General features: G+C 36.1%; 2 protein-coding genes and 1 non-coding gene across 4 annotated transcripts; all 3 read left to right on the forward strand.

Moving 5' to 3' along the window:
• Positions 1-6,287: 6,287 nt before the first annotated feature.
• LOC132046347 (tubby-like F-box protein 5) lies at positions 6,288-8,338 on the forward strand. 2 transcript variants are annotated; one of them, XM_059436949.1, is made up of 4 exons: positions 6,288-6,626; positions 6,721-6,808; positions 7,261-7,397; positions 7,531-8,338. In XM_059436949.1, exons 1-4 carry the CDS (start codon positions 6,291-6,293, stop codon positions 8,131-8,133), a joined length of 1,164 nt encoding a protein of 387 aa, XP_059292932.1. In that variant the 5' UTR covers positions 6,288-6,290; the 3' UTR covers positions 8,134-8,338. The 2 variants fall into 2 exon arrangements, 1 of the variants encoding a protein (XP_059292932.1); XR_009412690.1 differs by lacking the exon at positions 7,531-8,338 and having other exon boundaries at positions 6,454-6,594; positions 7,261-7,312.
• A 1,069-nt stretch (positions 8,339-9,407) lies between these two features.
• LOC132048449 (U6 spliceosomal RNA) lies at positions 9,408-9,507 on the forward strand. The gene has a single exon (XR_009412986.1). It is a non-coding gene; the product is annotated as a U6 spliceosomal RNA (small nuclear RNA).
• Positions 9,508-16,071: 6,564 nt separating this feature from the next.
• LOC132046348 (uncharacterized) lies at positions 16,072-17,395 on the forward strand. Its single transcript, XM_059436950.1, has one exon. The coding sequence runs from the start codon at positions 16,433-16,435 to the stop codon at positions 17,246-17,248; it is 816 nt and encodes a 271-aa protein (XP_059292933.1). The 5' UTR covers positions 16,072-16,432; the 3' UTR covers positions 17,249-17,395.
• Positions 17,396-17,486: the final 91 nt, after the last annotated feature.

Consider the following 17,486-nt stretch of genomic DNA (forward strand, 5'->3'; position numbering starts at 1 on the left):
AATTATTTAGGGGTTATATTTTTTTTGGCTTGAATTAGATGTTCCATCTCCTGTCCCATGGATAGATGGAGAGTTTCCTTATGTAGATGGGCAGTGTAAAAGTAGTCTAATAATGATAAAACCTCTAGCGATTGAAGAACAAATTTGAAGCATTACAGAATATGTGCAGTGAACTCCAACTAGCTTGGGATTGAGGCATTGTTGATTGATTGTTCTTTAGTATCTATGGTAAAGAGGAAGGGATTTAGAGGTTTTCAAATCCTCTTCCATTAGGCTCCGTCTTTGGAGAATCCCTTGTTTGGACTTGTTCAAAAAAAAAAGTTTATACTGGATCATTATCTGGAAAAGAAAAGATATGGTGTACGTGGATAATAGGGGGTCCGGAACAAAAATGATGCAAAAATTTTTTTTTTTTAACCAAAATACCCCAACAAAAAACAATGTTACCAATATACCTTTAGCGCAGTATTTTACTGCGCTAAATCACTTAACTGTAACGGTTCCGTTAAGTGCTTTAGCGCAGTAAAATCTTTGCGCTAAAGGGACTTTTCTCGTGTGCCTATAGCGCGATTTTTTGCGCTATATGGTATTGCCATTTTCCAAATCCGACCTTATTTACACTCTTTTACGTAGTTTAGCCGTATATTAATCATGCTTTGAGACTCGGAACTCAAGATATTTTATATAGAACCTACTTATATTTGTACGATTAATAAGATAAAACGATCCATAAAGAATACGCAATACTTTGGATTGTCGTTTTAGTGGTTGAAAAGTCTTTCAAGTCCTTTTTGTTTGAAGACTTGTAGTCATTAGCTTTACGTTATTTATCTTTTAGGGTTTCGCCTTATTTTTAAATTAATGCTTAACTTTATTTTGAACGTGTCGCTTTTTTTTTTTTTTTTTTTTTTATCAATTTAGGTGTGAAACTATAAATAATAATAAAAACTAAGATAATATGTATAAATATACAAAAAATATATTATATTTACGATAAATTGTACAACACTAATGTATATATACTATCGAGGATGGGTCCCACGTGTAGTATGCGGGAGACTATCCCTAGGCACCACTAAGGCTCGTACCGTCCCACGCGCCTCGCCATCGTCTCCATCGTCCTTCTTCCTCTTAATAACGGACGCTCAGTCATGATCGTCTCCTCTTCCCACAACCGTGCGCCCTTGACTAGAACGTCTTCTTCTTGGGACCGTTCCCGCCGGCACGCTCGAACCTCGGTGAGGCTAGAGTCTCAGAGACTCGACCACTTCCTCGTGCCGGGTCGCTACCTCGAGCGCCGAAGGATGAACCTAAAAAGTATATAATAATTAGTACCATTTCTTATTTATATTGAATACATTAACGTTATTTATTTAATCAAACTGTGTCTGTCGACGGGCGCACCGAGTAGGCTGCGAGATGGGTGCAGCAGGCTCGGATGGGGGTGGTGGTGAATATGAGGTAGTCTGCGGACGAGATCTTGTTGAAGTCAGTAAAGGTTATAAAAATTAAATAAATATTTACCTTATATTGAATAAAAGTAGTTTTAAGTAAAAACTTACACGCGCCTCGTAGTCTCACGAAGACACCGCTTGCCTCGGCCGACCCGAAATGCTCCCGAGTGGGTCGCTCGCGGACCGGCGGCGTCGAATCCTAAAATATCAAAATAACGAAATAATAAGTAACATACATATTTAAAATAAGTACTTTAAATAATAAAATATATATATTAAATATTGACCTTATGTTGAATAAAAAGAAATTGTAATAAAAAAGCTTACCCGTGGCTCGGTGGTCATATGGGAAGACACCGCTGGCTCGACGGACCCTATGAGAAAACGCACGAGTGGGTGGCTCGGTGGACCCGCCGGAAGCGAATCCTAAAATATAAAAATAATAATGAGTAACATATATATATATATATATATATATATATATTTAAATAAATAATTTAAATGAACAAATAAGCATTTTAAATACTAACTTGGGATCAAAAACTCATCGAAGTCGAGAATCCGGGTCCTCTAAATTCCTCACAAAGCGGCTACGGCCGCAATGAAGCGCGTAACGCCGCCCAATCAACGTTATCACGCTCCTCCACGTACGCACGCTCGGGCCGGCGGGCCACTGACCCGGGTATCTCGACGACGGAAACGCGGCGTAAACGTAGGTGAGTCCCCGAGGTGGCTCGCCACCAGAGCAGTGCCGCGATGGACTGAGACCGCGAACGCCCTGCGGAATGGGATAGGCCTCATCCGCCTCATCTGAGATGGTGTCCTCCACCACAAGTGTCCTCCGGCAAGACCACCGCGGCCTCTACGCTCACGCGCGTCCCCGTGAAGACGGCGTCCTCTGCCGCACGGCGTCCTCTTCCCGGCCACCGGCCGCCTCTGGGAGCACCCGGGCCCTCCTCCCCGGCGGCGCGATAGTCGACCTCGGGAATGTGCTCCTCCCTCGCGCCCAATCTCGCCCCCCCCCCCCGTCCCTACTGTCGCATCTCGCCGTCTCCGCCGCCGCAAGCCCCGCAAGCCCGTGGTAAGGCATATGCTCTACCCCGACATGCGTAACATTTGTACGGCCACCACCGCATTTGTGTTTCGAAGAAAAAAAAAGTTATTTTTTAAACGTAACATTAAATGCGATTAAATAAATCTAAATACGATAAACTTACCAATGCCTCGTCTTGCCCCGAGCGTCGAGTATCCCATCCCCGTGGGACGCAAAGCCGGGCCGTAGATCAATCGGCGTGTGATACGATGATACCGGTACGTGTAATCTTGAATGGAGTCAAATGGCCGACGACAGACTAAAGTGTCCAACCATGTTCTCCCAACGGTGAGCCGAACATGCGCGAAAGCGTAAAATCATCATCGAATACTCGATCGTCCGTGGTAGTGTCGGGAGCTCATGACGGACGTGAGGGGGTATCTTTGTGTACGCCCTTTATTTGTCGTGCGACACGCCGGCATGTGCTCGCCTGCATGTCCGGGTGTATCGATGGACACCGCGACATCCGAACCCCCGACCCCGCCTACTGGTAAGGGCCGCAAACCATCTAATATAGCAACGTACGGCGTCCATATAAATAGCCGCATAACATATACATACAAATCGGTGATCACCAAGTCGAAAAGACGTTTAATTAAATTATTAATGTAAATTTAAATTGTTTTACCGCATCGTCCGTACGTGATCAAGTTCGGTCCCCTAACGGTAGAATCGTGCGTATCCATCCCGATCAAACCCGCTGTCCACCTCCTCGCATAAGGCATGTCAATGTCGAGGTGATGCCTAGGTACGGGAAAAGGCGCATCCTCACGCCCATACCGCATACGGCCCGATATTAGAAAATACGATTTTTAAGTCGTCTTTTCGCAGTTTTGTCTACGTTAAAGGAAGGCATACTTAAAATATTACTCCGGAGAATGAAGAAAAATCCACACACGTCCGTGACAACTCCAATAGACGGCTCATACGTACATCCGTAAAGATACGCCAAAATGCCCCCTACCGTAGTCTCCTGTGTACCGATGCTCCAAGAAAACCAAATAACGAAGTCGACAAAGGCACTGATGAATTCTCGGAACAAGATGCCCCCGAATATAATAAGGCATACACGGTACGACGGCACGACGATCACCGTCCCGCGGGGCGCCGTCATCAACCGGACCAAGCACTCCTCCAAAAGCAAAAGAGGCACCAATCCGAACCCGACCTCGCCCCGACATCCGCCCCCGGGCAACAGCATTGTTGGGCGAGCCTAGTCAACCCCCGTCTCGCCCCATGTCCCGACCAGGCAGCGCCTGTACCCAGCGAGTGTATAACGGCTCTCCATCTACCCGCAAGTTCAAATGGGACCTCCACATCCTCAAAGGTAATCGTGGCCTCACCAAGACACGGGAAGCGGTATGTGTTCCGGGGCCTCCACCGCTCAACTACGGTCAGACGAGCGCCCAATCATACCGTACTCGACCAACGGACACGCACTTAGACGCCGCCCCGAAACAATATCTCCAAGACGCGAGGTGTGGGGGGTGCTCGTAAAAAAGCCCAAGCTCTGCAGCCTACGGGGGGCGAGCCTAGTAGATATCCCTATTTTTAGATAATCTTTACATTTTTATCGTTAACTTATGTATTTATGAAAAGAAGAACTTTAACTATATTTTTTTAGATAATCTTTTTTTATTTAACATATATATATATTCACGCTTTTAAAATTATATAGATAACAATTCATAATCATTTACAACTTATCGGATGGTTGTTACCTATTGTATTATATTATGTTGTTAATTTAAATACAATGTTTGTTTTGATTGTTACTTTTTTAGATAATCTTTACATTTTTATCGTTAACTTATGTATTTATGAAAAGAAGAACTTTAACTATTCTTTTTTAGATAATCTTTTTTATTTAACATATATATATTCACGCTTTTAAAATTATATAGATAACAATTCATAATCATTTACAACTTATCTGGATGGTTGTTACCTATTGTATTATATTATGTTGTTAATTTAAATACAATGTTTGTTTTGATTGTTACTTTTTTAGATAATCTTTACATTTTTATCGTTAACTTATGTATTTATGAAAAGAAGAACTTTAACTATTCTTTTTTAGATAATCTTTTTTATTTAACATATATATATTCACGCTTTTAAAATTATATAGATAACAATTCATAATCATTTACAACTTATACGGATGGTTGTTACCTATTGTATTATATTATGTTGTTAATTTAAATACAATGTTTGTTTTGATTGTTACTTTTTTAGATAATTTTTATGTAACGACGAAAGGTCCTATTTTACGTAATCATTGATTTGGTCCTATACAATATGACACAATACGAAAAATGTCAAAATAATACATAACAATCATCCAATCAAAGTGTTAACAACATAATAATTCATTACCATTCAATTTCTTTCAATTCATACACAATATTTAACAACTAATAAATTCATAATTAATATTTAACAAAATAATAATTCATTAACAATTCATAAATAATTAACAAATTATCAACTCATAAACATATAACAAATTAACAATTCATAAACATTTAATAAATTAACAATGCATAAACATTTAACAAATATTGAATTAAACCAAAAAAAAAAAAAAAATCGGAACAGTGGCAAAAGCCACTGCCCAGTCCGAAAAAGAACAAAAAAAAAATTGTTTTTTTTTTTTTTAAAACATAGCAAGGATTAAATGTTAAGCATGCTTAGAATATAATGTATATAACAAAATAATAACAAAAGTTCATAGTAAAAAACCTTAATCGAAGATTTTTTGTAGAGTTCTTTAATCGAGTTCTACGCCGCTTTTCTCAAAATTTGAACTTAGAATCTTGCTCCTCGACTTGAATATACCGAGAATCTAAACTTCCGGACGAAATTTAATAGAAAGTGACGTTTTTGGAAGTGGGACCACCTCTTTTTTCTCGTCAATGGCCGGTTCTTTTTTTTTTCAACCCACTGGAGGGGACCAGTGGTGGAACCCGATCGTTTATGTTGATGACTATAACGCAGTATTTTACTGCGTTATATCGTAACGCAGTAAAATACTGCGCTATAGGCACACGAGAAAATTCCCTTTAGATACTGCGCTAAAGCACTTAACGGAACCGTTACAGTTAAGTGATTTAGCGCAGTAAAATACTGCGCTAAAGGTATATTGGTAACATTTTTTTTTGTTGGGGTATTTTGGTTAAAAAAAAAAATTTTTGCATCATTTTTGTTCCGGACCCGATAATAGGCAATAGCGATGTGTTGGGATTAAGGCATAGTGTTGTTATTACATCTAGATTAGGTTGGGTGTTCATAAGGTTTTTCTCAGTCTTGTAAAAGACTTGTATGTCAGTGAATAGATAAATGTTGGATTAAAGTACATCTAGTTTTAGATAATCTCAAAATTTGTCTTAAAAGACCAATTTAGAGTTGTAATTAAATGGGCCCGAATAGAGCAGAATGTTGAAATTGAACTCTCCATGAGATTCATAGTTGCATTACTTATAACTTCCTTGTTCGTAGACAAAGCGGATTCGGAATTGTCTTTCATTCCAAGGCATAACTTGTATCCAACGTAAAGGAAAATCATATAGTTGACCCATAAAATTTGGAATTGAGGCTTAGTTGATTGAGTGATTCATGTGATTAACAGGTGAAAATTGTTTGAAAGTTCTTTCCTTATGGACATTTAGTCAATGCTTAAAATGTGGTAAAGCTCCTCTTTGTTTCATTGTTCTAAATGCTAGGTTCAGTTCTTGTGATTGATGGAAATGTCTTTCAAGAGCATTGTTCGTAAGCTGAGGGAGATGAAAGACGGGAAGGGTGCAGAAAGAAAGCATCAGAGGAACAGAACCCGGTCCCAAATTGTCCCTCATGTAGCCCTTTCCGATGCCATTGAACAAGGGCAGTGGGCTAACTTACCGCCAAAAGTGCTTTTGGATATCATCTGCAGGGTTGAAGAGAGTGAGGCATCATGGCCTGCTCGTTCTGTGATGGTCTCTTGTGCATCTGTTTGCAAGTCATGGAGGAAAATTACCAAGGAGATTATTAAGACTCCTGAGGAATGTGGTAAGCCTACCTTTCCCATTTCACTCAAGCAGGTAATCTCCTTAATCTGTTTCAGTTTCCTTCTTGATGCTATTGCTGATGTTGATTTAAACTTAGAGCGTCTTTTTGTTTCCATGTTTAAATCAGCCGGGTCCCCGTGAATCCCCAATCCAGTGCTTTATCAAACGGGACAAAACTAAGTCAGTTTATCGCCTCTACTTTGGCATGACTCCATGTAAGTAGTATCTTCTGCATATCTGAAACTTCTCTTCCTTAAACACTTGAAATGTGAGATGGATAATCTCTTAAATGATTCCTTGTCTCTGAACCAGCTTCATGCTTTCTTTTGTATTCGATTAATTAACAGAGATTGTCTTGTAAAGATTTTAAGATCCTACTTTAACGGGGAACTTACACTTAGGCTGATGTATCAGTATTATGTCTGGCATTCAAGTTAGTACACTAGCATGATTGTTGATATGCACGGACAAAAGTAGCTGCTTAGGTTGCATAGACATAAGAATAGGAATCGAATCCACAGCTATTGATATTGAATCCGACGTTCTCAAACCCGCCTGAAATGCAAAAATGCATATAACTTCTACTTAATGTTTGTGGTCATGTTCTTTATCGGGAATTCCTCCTAATCGATGGAAGATGCATAACTGATCTTTTACTTCATGACAGCTGAGGATGAAAGGGATAAACTATTGTTGGCCGCCAAAAGGATCAGAAGGGCAACAAGCACAGACTTTGTGATATCATTGGTTGCAGATGATTTTTCTCGAGCTAGCAATACATATGTGGGGAAACTAAGACAAGTTATATCAAATTTCCAATTATATTTCCTTCATTCACTTGTTTCTGCCCCTTCAAAATAGTAGGAAGCAAAAATAAAGCCTCTACTTACCTTCACTTACTTTTATAATGATTGAAAACGATATGACCAGGTCTGACTTTCTTGGGACCAAATTTTCCATATATGATAGCCAACCTCCAGGTGATGCAGCCATTCAACAACCTGGTCCAGTAGCTACCATTTCCTATGAACTCAATGTTAGCCGTGTAAGAGGACCTAGGAGATTTCGTTGTGCCATGCACTCTATTCCTTTGTCTTCAATACAGGAGGGAGGCAGTGCTCCAACACCTAAATCATTCCCACAATTGTTTGATGACAAGTCATTTTCTGCACCACTCTCAAAAGCAAAGGACTCAGCTATAGATATCAGCTCGTCTGGCTTTTCAAAGTCGGCAATGATGGTGACTTCTCAAGAGCCGCTTGTGCTAAAAAACAAGGCTCCTAGGTGGCATGAACAATTGCAGTGCTGGTGTTTAAATTTTGAAGGTCGGGTTACAATGGCTTCTGTGAAAAATTTTCAGCTACTGGCAGAAGTTGATCCTTCTCACAATGTACCAGACCCAAAACAAGAAAAAATAATTCTACAGTTTGGCAGAATTGGAAAAGACACGTTCACCATGGACTACCGCTACCCACTCTCTGCTTTACAAGCTTTTGCAATCTGCTTGAGCAGCTTTGACACGAAACCGGCCTGTGAATGATTTCATGCAGATTGCAAATCACGATAAACTCCCTTTCTTCTTTTTGGTTGCTTCATAATGTTTTAAATTCGTGTTCATTCTCAGTTTCACTCTCTCCTTGAAGTAAATTCATCATTTAGCAATTAAATTTAACACTTATATTTAGAAAGGAAATTTCTTTGATCTATAGACCCAGTCTCATGCGAAGAAGTTGATTTTTGACTCATACAGTTCTCTTACTACAACATTTTCCTGAACAGAAGGCTCTCAGTCCAGACTCTTGAGCTGCTCTACTTATATATTTGCCTGAACCTTTAAAGTTGCATTTGCATTTGTACTTAAAAATCAAGGTGGTCCGGTTTTTTGCTTCATTTGCTACAAGTCTGGAACATTTGCAAATTACAACATGGGTCAAGATGTTTAAATTTGATAGTCTTGTTCCTTTTTTGTCTGTTATGACATTTGGTCTGTAATGTAATACATGTATTGTTTACATGAATTCTTGGTTTGAAAGGTTTTCACCTATGTTGTTGAACATGGTTGAGGTTATCAAAATGTGTTTTTATCAATAGATTTGCTTTCAAAATATGCTTTTACCAAACTAAAGAGTAAAATCAGTTGTCTCTGTAAAAATGCACTTGAATGGAGTCGTATACAATAATGATGAATGAACTGAAAATTTGAAAATATTTTCTCATAGAATTGAAGAGGATAAGCTGGAACTTCAATAAGGATACTAGCCTCCACCGTGAAGGCACAAATCTGCAAATAATTATTTGACGTAAATGTATCTATCATAGCAACTGAAGTAAATTTATTGTTAAGGCACAAATCTGCAAATAATTATTTGATGTAAATGTATCATACTAACTAAAGTAAATTTGTTGTTAAAAAGTATACTTTCATAACCTCAATAATGTCCAGCAGCACATATCAAAGTCTTTCAACCCAAGAATTCATGTACACTACATGCATCACATTACACCAGATGTCATAGCGCATAGAGGACAAGACTTTTTTTTTTTTTTTAATTGTTTTTTTTTATTACATAGGGGTAGGGGAAGAGGAAATGGGGAAGGAAATTACATTGTGGGGATTCAAACACTCACCAACAAGGTGAGAGTTCATGTAGCCAACCAACTGATCTACTAGATCCCTACAGAGGACAAGACTTTCAAATTTAAATACCTTGACCACTAGTATAATTTTTAGAAAGATGGGAGTGTTAAATTAAAGGGTGAGCGCATATGTTATGGAGATCGAGCCAAATTTAATGATTGAGTAGATTAGTACACCTCCATTCGAGGACATCCGATAAAGTTGGAACGATACTTAAAATATAAGCATATCCAAGCGCAAAGATGACACACAAATTAGGAGATGGTCCAAATTTCTTGGGGAACAAAAGGGTGACTAGTACTCTCAAGAGGTCGCTAGATACGAGAGACATGCTATTTCCATTTCGATTAAATCCTATACAACTTTAAAAGACTTTGATATCTTAGTCGTTTGGTAAAAGAGATAAATTATTCCATATAGATGGGTTTGGGTGGGATAGGACGGGATAACTTTTTCCACCCTCTAATATGGGATAAAAGGTGGGATAAGTTATCCCACCTTTTATCCCATATAGATGGAATTGGGCAGGATACCAAAGGAGTTATCCCACCAACCAAACATGGGATAATTCCAATTTCATGGGAATAATAATCCCATCCCTCCTGCCAAACGACCCCTCTTCAACATGAGCGGAGCCATCTTTGGTGAAGGGTGGTCAGGTAAACATCTTTTGCCGAAAAACTTCGAGGTGTACATAGGTTAAATATTAGCTATTATGAGCATATATGTAGCTAGTGTGCTTGGCCGGGCTTCGCGCGGTCGTAAATAAAATATACTTTATTATGGATATCATAATTTTATAAAAATAATCAATTTTACAATCAAATAGCTTTTTCATGATTCTTTTAGCGTCTTATTGATTTTGATAGAAATAATATTTTGAGAAATGATGTAGGGTAAAAAAAAAAAAATAGCATGTTCAGATCAGTATATAAGAAATAAAATAAAATAAAAAAGTAATGAAAAAGAAAACAAATTAATGGTAAGGTAAAATCTGGGGATGTAACCTTGAAATAATAACTCATCTTTTCTTCTTCTTTTTTAGGCCTTTTTCTTAACTAGTATTCGTACCCGCGCGATGCGCGGTCCATATTAAAAAAAATTATTTATGTAAAATTATTATCTTGTTTATTTGAGCATATTAAATGAATTGTAATTTTTTTTCCTATGCAATGTTTCCCAGAGCAAAAAATTATGAAATCAAAGATGATAAAACTTACAGATTGTTTATATCGAATTAATACATGTATTATTACTAAATCCTAATACATTCTCTCCTTAATTCATAACTTAATAATATTAAAAATTAGTATGATTTGGTGTAATTAAACACTAAGTGCACCATCAATCACCTCCTTAACAGCTACACTGAGCTATACATAATCTTGGAATTTCCTCAATCACCGTAAAAAGTTATTTGACAATTGCTATTTTTTGTTGAAATAGACTTTTGCTTTTAATACTTTATACGTAAATTCCACGCTCAATGGTGGACTAATCCAAATTTTATCCCCCTACTTTTACATTTTTTTCTATTGTGCCATTTATTAATTTTCACTTTTAGTATTTTACTTATAATTAAAATAAGATAATAAGATATTATTTATTAATAGTGATTTTAATTAGACAAAATTAAAGAGAGAAGCCTTTCATTAGTTTGTTAAAAAAATTAATATTTTTTTATTTTTTGTATTCTATGGAATAAGCAATTAAAATTTCCTTCTCTTTTGTTTTTAATATAGAGACGATTATGAGGGTTTTTTTTTTAGAATTAAAACTTATTAATGAAAATTTTAATTAATATTTACATTTTTACTTTTTATTTTATTTTATCGGATGTCCCCAAAGGGACTATTTACATTTTTACTCTATTGACCAGAATTCTTTCACCTTTTAGTATTTTTGCTTTACAATTTGTTGGTATACCATGCGACTTTTTTGCATGATGATCTGAATTATAAGTCCTATATTTCTAATATATTTCCTGAATATGCATTTTATTCCGTTTTTGGTTTAATTACTTATATTGTTACATTTCTATATACTTTCTATTAGCTTACATTTCAATATCATCGCAGCTTACGTACAAAGAGTTAAAATGATTCAACAGCTCTAATGAGATGACCAATGAGACCCTGATGTTTTGGAAATTCAGCAAAAAGTTCACATAGAAAGGGGAAAAAATATGTTATCATGTCAATGTGCTTTGAATTGAGAAGAAAAAGAGATTTACAGCTAATAACATAAAAAACATCCACTAATAACCACAATGTAAATATGAAATAATTCAATAAGATGATAGTTTGCTGAAACGACGTGAAAAGTCAACTTGATAAAATTCACGTCGTTTCAGCAAACTATCATCTTCTTGAATTATTTCATATTTACATTGTGTTTCTTAGTGAAGCAAAATTTTCAAAATCAACTGAAAAAAGATAATCAAAAGTCTGATCAATATAAAATAAAGAACAAAAGCATTTAAAATTGGTTGAATGATTCTCTTAAGTCTCCTGTCAAGTGAATATCATCTCAATTTCCAATTAGTGGATCGATTGCTTGGTTGATGACAAACTGAACATCTAGAATCCAGCTCCACACATCTTCAATAGGCTAAAAAACATAGTCTTTAGTTCTTTACTAACTCTATGACTTGTTTTTTATACAGAATCTTAAACAAATCCTGCAAATTCCATTTATATGTAAACAAATAGCATGTTTAGATCAGTATAAGATCTTAAACAAATCCTGCAAATTCCATTTTCATGATTCTTTTAGCGTCTTATTGATTTTGATAGAAATAACATTTTGAGAAATGATGTAGGGTAAAAAAAAAAATAGCATGTTTAGATCAGTATATAAGAAAAAAAAAAAAAAAAAAGTAATGAAAAAGAAAACAAATTAATGGTAAGGTAAAATCTGGGGATGTAACCTTGAAATAATAACTCATCTTTTCTTCTTCTATTTTAGGCCTTTTTCTTAATTAATATATTGTGCCTTAGTAGTATGAATTGTTGGCACTTATATTTCATAAAATATAAATAAAGACTAAAAAAGTAAAAAGTACAAAGAATAGATACGAAAAATGTTATAGAAAAGGAAAAGAAATTAAGAAAAAGAAAAAGATCAATGATTAATTAAATGTATCCCATCATTTATGTGATCAAATTTCCTCGTTTCTAATACTTTCTTTCCCTTTTCTTAATTTATTTTGTAGATTTTTATCCTATCTTTATCCTCTTATTCCAATCTTAACTTAACCATCTAAAACTCCTGACTCGGTGAGAATTTTAATCACTCAAGTCTTAAGTAATAAACATGATCCTCAAAAGTTAAAATAACTAACCTAAATCTGTCACATAAGTGTGAGTGTGTGATTAAGAAAGTTAATAAATTCCATTAGTTAATTTGATTTTCACTTTAAATTCTCAGATATAGCCCATAGTTCCTTTAACCTTGTTATACTATAGCCTCTTAACGCCCTAGAAATATTCGACTGGCTGCTCTATATTGTTGGCATAAAATAAAGTCGCATTTTTATGTAAACTTAATCTTAGTTTTTCTAGGCATGACCATGACATTTGCATTTTTGTCTAATTTTCAACGAAAAATATACTCCACTAACAAACCTGAAAAATACTATTTCACGCCATGAATCTCAGTCTTATACGTTATGTATTTTGATAGATATGAACTTTCGCATTATCGATCTCTTCCCAATTTTGTGGAGAACCAATCCATCAGCAGTGTTTAATTTTCTCTTGAACTGTATTTCTTGCAGTGCATATGGAATTAGGTCCCTACTAATATTTATAGCTTGTTGCAATGAATGTTGTGGCTGTCAGACCTTTGAATTTGATTACTTACGTTATACTTGATGCTAATGCTATTAATCAATTAAATTTTGCCTTAAATTTGGGCTTTAAATTTTGCCCCTTAAGTGGTCTTTAACATTCGCTTGAAAAGGTGAGCGAATAGTCGCTCAAATAAAATAAAAAAATAATTTGTGTGTGCGAGGCATGCATCTTTAAGATGAAAAGCTAAAGTTATAGGGCATATTCAAAATTCACCCTTAAGGCAATTTTTCCTAAGACTATGGAGAATGCATAACAAAATTATGCCCCCAGCGCAAGAACATTTCCTTAAACTTTTTGCCTTATAAGGCAAAGTTTAAGTTATGCCTTAAAATTCAATGAGTCTTTGCATACTTTTAGTTAGCATACCCAAAGTTTACCTTGAAAAAAAATATATATATATATATATATATATATATATATATATATATATAAGCAAAAAGTCTATCTCCCCCTGGAACTTTTAGTTAAACATAACTAAAAAGTCTGCCGGAGAAGCACATAAACTTTGCCTTATAAGGCAAACTTTTAGTTATGCCTTAAGGAAAACTTAATGGGGCATACTTTTAGTTATGTTTTAAGGGACACTTTTAAAATGCAAAAGCCTTGAAAAGTTAAAAAATATATATATATATATATATATATATATATATATATATATATAGGCCCCCTAAATGTTTGTACTTTTGTTAAACATAACTAAAAGTCTGTTTTATAGATAAATTTACGACTTTTGCAAATTTTTTTTAAATTTTTGGGCCCGGAGTTCGAACCCGGAACCTATGAGAGAGGCAAAATTTAAATACCGCAATTTCGTTAATCGTTATTAATTAATTTAATGGGCAAGGGACATGGGTGTAGTCGTGTAGAGATTTAATAAGGAAGAAACTTGGAGAATGAACAATTACTCGATTTAAACAACATTAAAATTCAATGAGTGACTTTTGAGCTTTTAAAAATAGCACATAAATGGAAAAAAGAAGAAGAAGGGAAAATGCCAAAATTAGGTGAAATAAGATAATATAATTGCTGGCATAGAGAGGTGTCACATCACCTTGTCTATGCCTAACTTTATATTATATATAAATTATGCACACCCTTAATATAAGTGAGAAGAAAATTTGAATACCCTCAGCTAAATTTCTGGCTCTGCCACTGCTCTTCAACACACTAAATTATCGAACATGTCATCAAAGTTGAAATAGGAATCTTACATGAAGGAGTTTCAAGTATATAAAAACAAATCATTCTTTTGGATTTGATTAAAAAAAGAGCGTTCAATAAATACAATTTCCCCCTAATTTCTAAATATTTGCATTGTATGAAGTAATATTATGATGTAGTTAAAGGGAAAATTTCATAAATGTACAATTTGATCACTAACATTGCAAAAAAAAAAAGCCCAATACTTACATTGCAAAGCTTTAAGGGCAATTCGTAGAATTGCCCTTCGTTTGGGGTAGTTTTAAATTCACTTTTTTCATGTTGAAATCTTTAAATTTTGCCCTTTTAAAACCGTTCAGGTTACAATCAAAATTTTAAAAAAATTAGTTTAAATTTCGCTATACTAGCGACATACACTTGTGAAGGTACCAAAGTTATGCGGACCCATGCCTTATGGGCGGACTTGGCATAATATTATATAATTCATTGTTTATGCCGGATCCTTATAAATTGCCCGTTAAAAGTATACCCCCAGCGCATAACTTTGTGAAGAAAACGCGGACCATCTCTTATCCATATACAATATGATAATTCCTTCACAAAGTTAATATTCATTAAAAGTATATACTGAAGGAATTATCAAAAGTTATGCGGACCGGCTGTTGAAATACGCCCATAAAACATAGGATATTATAAAATGTGTAATTCCTTAACAGTATCTAGGTAACGCGACACCTTAAACCTTGTCTTGCGATTTTTTTTAATTTATGCTTGAGCGGGGGTTCGAACTCGAACCTCATTATTTAAATGAAAGCTCAAAGTTTGCAATGCGAAGGGCAAAAATTAAAGGCAAATGAATATGAGGCATAATTTAAAGGCACAAATATGAGAATGAAAATTTAAAGACCACCCCAAAAGAAGGGCACTCCGCGCAAAAAAATGAAGCTTTAACCCATATACAACCATATACAATATCATACAATATTATAACCATATACCCATATACAATATTATACAATATTGTAACCCATATACCCACCATACACACCCATATATCTATATACACCCATATACAATATTATACAATATTCTCATATACTCATAATACACCCATACACAATATTATACATCTAGATCTAGGTAATATCTAATCGGACTTGAGCCCGCAGTGAATCTTCATCCGAGCCACCGAAAAATCGTCGTCATCGGAGAAATTATGTTTTTCCTTAATCACTAAAACAACAAATTACAGAAAACCTTGTCTCTTCACGAAAAGTGTCGCTCTTTCACAAAGATCATTCTCAATTTCGCCACATTTTCACCTAGCAATCGATATCGATCCTTCAATGATGATTACAAAAACAAAATTGAGATTAGTAAACAACAAAAAACATACTAAATTTGTTTATTTTAAAAAAAGTGAAAATAAGTAAATTTAGGCCACGAACCCTAGTTGCGGCGGCGTTATGCAAGCCTCCAATTCCCGGTCCTCCATATCTAGATCTCTCTGTCTCTTCTGATGGCACTGAGTGCCGGTGCCGGCCCATGTCGATTGGGATGGCGGCGAAGGAAGAGAGAGACGGGGAGGGGAGGAGGATGGAGGGGTGGAGAGAGAGAGGGGGAGGAGTGGGTGGTCATTTTTTGAAAGATTTAGAGAGAGTCGATTTTGGGGTTCTCTAATTGACATGGTGTAATTTTCTCGGGTTAAAACCGCCACCAATTAGGTGTCACCTTGTTTTATTTCGCTTAGAGCCCAAGTAGAGATACTATTCCGATAGAACCAATTGAATTTTTTTAAAGGGAGAGGTGCTTTCTAGTAAAAAAGTTCCAGTCTGAGGATTTAAATAGAGAACTTTTAATTATTACATGAAGGATTTCATTCATTCTACCAGGATATTTTGGACGGTGATTAGGGAGGATTTATTCATTGTCTCATCGGTTTAGTCGCCTGCACTTGCAGCAACTTGCACTCCCCTCTTGTGCCATTTTGGTTTTTAATTCATTACCGTCTGGCGTCAACTTGGCAACTTGACCATTTGACACTATAGTATATATTTTTAGTAATATCATTAACCATATATTAAATAAAAAAGGCTTTGAATCTTTTACCATTTAGGGCAAGACGTCCTCAAATTGTGATTGGCTAGATAAACCCCTCAAGAACCCTCGGTAGCGCCGCCTATCACATGACTACTCCAATTGTTCAAATCGGAGGAGATATTGATATTGACATTGACATAGACAACATAGACGACCTCAATCCCTTCACTATGATTCTCCCACAAGATATTCAAGAAAATGACACGAATCATGCAGCTCCACAGCATCAACAACAACAACTCTATTTCCTCCAATCCATTAACTCCAACATTGTCATCAGGCAACTCCCATCTCAAGGCCTTTCTTTCCAGCTCTGGCCTGCAGCCACCATTCTTGTAACTCTCCTTGACAACAACAACCGTAACGGATCAACTCCGTTTTCCAACTTATTCAAACGTCAAGAAAATGGGGTTTCACTACCCCTGCGTATTCTTGAACTTGGTTCAGGTACAGGTGTTGTTGGAATAGCTGCTGCAGCAATTCTTGGTGCTAAGGTTACCGTCACTGACCTTCCTCATGTGCTGCCTAATATACAGTTCAATGTTGATGGGAATTCCAAGGTTCTTGATCAGCAGAGTGGGGTTGTTGACGTGGCAGCGCTTAGCTGGGGGGAGAGCAAGGATATGGAGGCTGTTGGTAGAGATTATGACCTGATTTTGGGATCTGATGTGGTGTACCATGATCATCTTTATGATCCTTTGATTAAGACGTTGAGGTTTTTCTTGTTAGGGGGTGGAAAGAAGATAGTTTTTGTGATGGCTCATTTGAGAAGATGGAAGAAGGAATCTGTTTTCTTCAAGAGAGCTAAGAAGCTTTTTGATGTCAAAATCATACATGCAGAGCCTCCGTCTAATGGGTCTAGGATTGGGGTGGTTGTGTACCTTTTCACTGGGAAAAGATAGCCTCAAGAGAAGCCACTGTCGTCAACCAACGTTTGATGTTAGTGGGAATCTTACTGTCATGTTTAACAATGGGGTTTGCCCAACAAAGAAGTAAAAAGCTCTTTGCTTTTACATGGAAATACAATCAACAAAAAAAATTGTGTATTATTGCTTATTAATTGAACATTCACAACCTGAGTTGCAACAAACACTGCATACAAAGACACTCTTCGCAATTAAGTTATAAACCACCTCCAAT

This window comes from Lycium ferocissimum, chromosome 2 (assembly GCF_029784015.1).
Source record: "Lycium ferocissimum isolate CSIRO_LF1 chromosome 2, AGI_CSIRO_Lferr_CH_V1, whole genome shotgun sequence".
Lineage (NCBI taxonomy): Eukaryota > Viridiplantae > Streptophyta > Magnoliopsida > Solanales > Solanaceae > Lycium > Lycium ferocissimum.

What these genes read in the sequence shown, in the direction of transcription:
- LOC132046348 (XM_059436950.1), top strand. Translation starts at nt 16,433, where the DNA reads ATGACTACTCCAATTGTTCAAATCGGAGGAGATATTGATATTGACATT.
- LOC132046347 (XM_059436949.1), top strand. Translation starts at nt 6,291, where the DNA reads ATGGAAATGTCTTTCAAGAGCATTGTTCGTAAGCTGAGGGAGATGAAA. An exon ending in TTCCCATTTCACTCAAGCAG is followed by an intron (nt 6,627 to 6,720) that starts GTAATCTCCTTA and finishes TGTTTAAATCAG; the next exon opens with CCGGGTCCCCGTGAATCCCC. An exon ending in CTACTTTGGCATGACTCCAT is followed by an intron (nt 6,809 to 7,260) that starts GTAAGTAGTATC and finishes ACTTCATGACAG; the next exon opens with CTGAGGATGAAAGGGATAAA.